Here is a 5,000-nt window from a genome sequence, read left to right as displayed (position 1 = left end):
TGGGAAGTTGCCCTATGGAGAGAGGAGACTTCTGAGACAGATGGAAACATGAAAGGGGTCTCTGTCGTTACATATGCTTAATAGATTATTGGTTGTAGAATTATTGGATCCCTAAAAACTGAGTGGGATATAAAAGAAGATTCGATCCTTTAATGATAAGGGTGTAACATGCGTGACACATCGTCATCCTGAAGCCGAGTGCTCACTGCTAGATTAGCGAATTCTCAGCAATCAAGCGCTTCCTGCTATGATTAGCGTATTATTATCTGATATCTGCTGTTCCTTCTCCCGCCTCGCCTCATGGGCTGCCTCCTGAGCGTCTCGAGCAACACCTGCGTCAATGTTGTGGACTTGGCAGCAGTTGGAGGCTTCGGCGATGTCACCCTTCGGCGGAAGAAGCGCAGCAGCTTCCTCCACGTCAGCCGGTACTCCTCCCTCTTCGCCACCAAGAAAAAGAGCGGCAGGGGATTCGATTCTCCCTTGTCTTCCAAGAAGACGGGGTTCCTCGTCGCAGATGCCCTGAGGAACCTGCAGAGGGCGCACTCGTTCCGCCACGGCGAGTGCTACTTGTGCAACTACAAAAATAAGAACTGTAATGGCGTTTGTATTCACAGGGAGATCTTCACCTCCGTTAAGCCGGGGTATTACTCGAGCTATTATGAGACGGAGTCCCACAAAGGCCTCGCGCGCGGAGGGACGCTTCGGAAGTCCCTCACGGCGTTGCCCTCGAGAGACAGCGACGTGTTCAGTGTGGACTCGCTGTCGAAAGACACGATCCTGCGCCGGACCATTCAGAGGGGCTCGTCGAGATCCTTCAAAGCCAAGAACAGGAAGTCGATGAGATCCATCACGGCCTTCCCGACGGACGCGCCGCCGCCGGAGTTGGGCATCAAACCCCAAATCTCCTACAAGCTTCAGAAGAGGAGTCTGGGCCACGACATTTACGAAGCTTCGATCACGAGTATCGAAGAGAACGAGGCTCTGGCGACCCTCCAGGAGATCATCTACGCCAACAGCCACGACGACTCGCCCTTCCCTTCCGGCCTCGAGAACAACGACGACGACGACGACGATAACGACAGCAACTACGAGCCCGTGAGACCTCCGCTCCCGAAGAGGAACCGCGTCAGACCCGATAGGAGCGACTACGCGAGCTCCCGCGACCTCGGCTTCGAGTACGATTCCCTCATGAGGAGAGGCACTCTCACCGCCAGCGACTTCGGCCTCGTGAAGGGACCCCAGTCTAGTCCGCCCCTCCCGGCGAAGGCGCTGCCGACCGCCCCCGAGCCCAACCTCAGCTCGGATGACCTGACTGACTCCGTTCTCTCGACGAGCAGCGACAGCAACGGCAGCGCGCGGGGTCACCGGGGCGAGGGCAGAAGGAGCTCGGGAGAAGAGGACGTCGACCGCGGCAGGGCCTACGAGGAGATCGGCGGGAGTCTGGACGGCCGGGCGGAGGAACAATGCGATTCGGAGAACACCTACAGCGAAATAGAAACCGAGAGTGGCGGAGGGTACGGGAGGGGCGCGGAGAGAAACCCACAGCACGGGAGAAAAGAGAATGTGTATAACGAGAGAAGAGAACCAGTGTATAATGAAAAGGTGGAAGCCAAAGAAGAAGGGAAACAAGAAGAAGCTTCGTCATTCGCACAGACCTTGGATCAGCCTCTTAAGGGGAAAGAAGAACAAGGAGAAAGGTAAGAAATGACAAACACTTTCTTGGACATTCGTAATGGAGTTTATGGGACACGAAGCGTGCTAATATATTCTCCCTTTGAAATTTGAACTTGCTTGTAGAAAAAAAAACACGAAGCAATAATAAAACAACATTAAAGCAAATCCTCACAAAACTAAAAAATACAGAACTGTAATTTTTCTTACTTAGACCATACCTTTAGTCACCGTAAGTCATGTAACTGAAATTCTAGTGGACTTTAATCAACCTCGCCTATTTTCCCCACGGCACCAGGGAAGGAAGCATTGATTATTCAAGAACACCCAAGCCGGTGCTAGTTAAATGTCTCCACACTCACACATTTTCCTCAGAATTCTCACCCGCTAGAAGGAAAAAATTCATATATTTTTTATAAAAGGAAAAAAAAAAAGATAATAACGGACCTAAATTTATCAACGTCTACCTATATTTTTGTTAAGGAGTAAGTGACGCAACTCCTCTTGTGTGGGTATAACGACTCAAGGTTTGCTAGTTTTGTAATAGCACTGACATGACGGCGTGGCGTGAATAACACCTTGTAACAGGCGCGGGTGTTCGCTGTAACGCTGTAACATAGGCCTTTGATACATTTCTATTTCGCTTTTATTTTCTGTATGATTTATCCATTATGTATTTTGTCGGGGGGAATGTATTAATCAGTGGACGTATTTATTATGTACGTCATTACATCATTAATTACCGGATGTGATAAGAGGAAGTATCAATTAAGTCGAGACTAAATATTGATTGGCAGGTGATGTGATCAGCTGTTTGTGGAGAGAGAGGAAAACAAAATGCCTTTTTTTCTTCATGTATTTTTTTTTCTTCTTTTTCTTTTTTTAGGGTCTACATTTCCTTCTTATTTCTGAATTCACTTTCATTTCATCGTGTTACTTTTTTAACTGAAGCTAAAACCAAAGCCACACTTTCAGCTCGGTTTAAAGATTGGGGTGGTTGGAGAGTCATGCTGTGAAGAACATTTCCAGATAATAGGTGATATTTTGGTAACGTTTCATGTAACCACAGGCTTGTTTAAAATGCATGATCAAACTTATTCACACTAGATACGTGCGAGTGTGTGCATACACGAGCATGGACACACACACACACACACACACACACACACACACACACACACACACACACACACACACACACACACACACACACACACACAAACACACACAAATAAATCTATCTATCTATCTATACACACACACACTTACACACACACACACAAATAAATCTATTTATCTATCTATATGTGTGTGTGTGAGTGTGTTGTGTGTGTGGTGTGTGGTGTGTACAACACACACACACACTACAACACACACAATATAAAATATATATATATATATATATATAATATATATATATATATATGTGTGTGTGTTATGTATATGTATATGTACACACACACATACACACACACACACACACACACACACATAATATAATATATATATTATATATATATAAATATATATATATACATATATATATATAAGTTATATATGTATATGTATATATGTATATACATATATATATACATATATATATATATATATATATATATATAATTTATATATGTATATGTATATATGTATACATATACATATATATATATATACATATACATATACAAATATATATATATATATATATATATATATATATACATATATATACGTATATATATCGTTACAGTTTCAACGAAATATGTGTCAATATACATGACAGTTAAGATCAACACAGACCACATGATACTACAGAATTCAGTCTTCTTGATAGATAGATAAACATGAGATTACAGTATTTCGAGTAAGAGAAGACATGTGTGCGTAAAAAAAGCAACATTTATCTAATATTCAATTTTCAAATTCGTAATTAACAACGTTAGCGGTTACATTGCATCGAGCAGCTGGTACAGTGAGAAACTTTGGAAGAGATTTCTCCTGGTTGCCTTGATTGTAACCAGGCGAAATAAACCACACCGTTGTAAATTTCTCAAAAATATACCACAAATTTGTAAATTACGGTGATGTAGTGACGGAAATAGAGCAAATCTACATTAATTTGATCCAAAAAAAGGGGAAAATTTGGATATTTACGATTAGCTACTCCGTTTTCTTCGTATCAGGCTCTTAGAAAATGGGCATTCGGACAGAAAGTGGGAAATCGTAAATAATTCTCGTCACACTTTCGTATTTTCCTTTCCATTGCTCACGTCGATACGCAATTTGCTCTGGAGTCAACTGTACGTAAAAAAAAGTTTATTTTGTTTTTGCTTGACTTTAGAGTTTGTGTGGCGTTAGTGTTGCTCGTAGCAATGATAATTCATAATGATCAAGCGCTTAGTATAATATGAAAGTATGAAAGTTACCCTATTTTATGATAAAATTAAATTGAATCCCTCCTTTTCTCTAATAAAATAATTGCCATGAATTACAAACCAATATCAATAATAAGAACAAATGATCATATTTCAAATCTAACCGCAACGTGACCTATAATGTCACAAAATCCCAAACTTCCCAACGACGTCCTAAAAAGGTCACTCGCAATGTCTTATATCCTGGGAAACAGTAACCTTTCTCCCGACCTTTTTCTCGACGTCATGAGCTCATCACCCGTGCGTTCAACCTTGAAAAAAACGCGGGAAAAAGAAAAAAAAAACAAAAAAACATCGCCATCATTCACTCCCAATAGCAATGATTGTGCATATAACACGGATACATAACACACCGTTGATGATACACCTCCGAGTGCTTTGGTTGCCAATTGTGAAAGAGTGCGGTGAAGGAACGGCAGCACGGAGGGTGAGAAAGGGTGGAAATTGGACGAGGATGGGGGGAGGGGGGGAAGGGTGCGGTTGGGTGGCGAGTTAGGATACGAGAAGGGTTTGTGTTAGGGGGGGAGGGGGGGGATGAAAATGACCTTCACATGACATTCACTCTCGCATCTCTCCGCCATGTATGTCATTAAAGATTATTCAAGTTTTCTTCTTCTCACAACCCTTTATTTCTCTCTTTTCTCTTTCGTCTCCCCTGTTTCATCTTCCTCCTTCTCTTCTTCCTTGACTTCGTCGCCTGTGTTCTTTTCTTCCTCTTCCTTCTTCTTCCTCTCTCCTCCTCCTTTTTTCCTTCCACTTCTGCTTTTTGACTTCGTATTTCTGTTCGGTCCTTTTATTCCACTTCCAACTCCTCCTTCTCTTCTTCCCCTCGTCATCCTCTCCCCTCTCAAATTCTTGTCCTCCTCCCTCTATTTTTCTTCATTTACTTCTTAT

The 5,000-nt window shown here is 42.5% G+C and overlaps 1 protein-coding gene across 3 annotated transcripts in view; it reads left to right on the top strand.

The window, feature by feature from the left end:
* Positions 1-5,000, top strand: part of f (espin protein forked) — a 345,145-nt gene that overhangs the window by 246,475 nt on the left and 93,670 nt on the right. Inside the window, exon 1 of one of the 3 annotated variants that reach the window (XM_086555031.1) lies at positions 1-1,697. This exon is cut by the window's left edge and continues 1,292 nt beyond it. The exons of the other annotated variants lie outside the window; for them this stretch is intronic. Coding sequence (XP_086411157.1) covers positions 301-1,697 — 1,397 coding nt within the window. The 5' untranslated portion in view covers positions 1-300. The remainder of the gene's footprint in view (positions 1,698-5,000) is intronic. 3 annotated transcript variants of the gene reach the window in all.

This window comes from Penaeus japonicus, unplaced genomic scaffold, assembly GCF_977035675.1.
Source record: "Penaeus japonicus unplaced genomic scaffold, GWHDUDI00000001_assembly GWHDUDI00000030, whole genome shotgun sequence".
Classification (NCBI taxonomy): Eukaryota; Metazoa; Arthropoda; class Malacostraca; order Decapoda; family Penaeidae; genus Penaeus; species Penaeus japonicus.
Note: the sequence above shows the minus strand (reverse complement) of the source record. Positions and strands in the feature narration are given on the sequence as shown.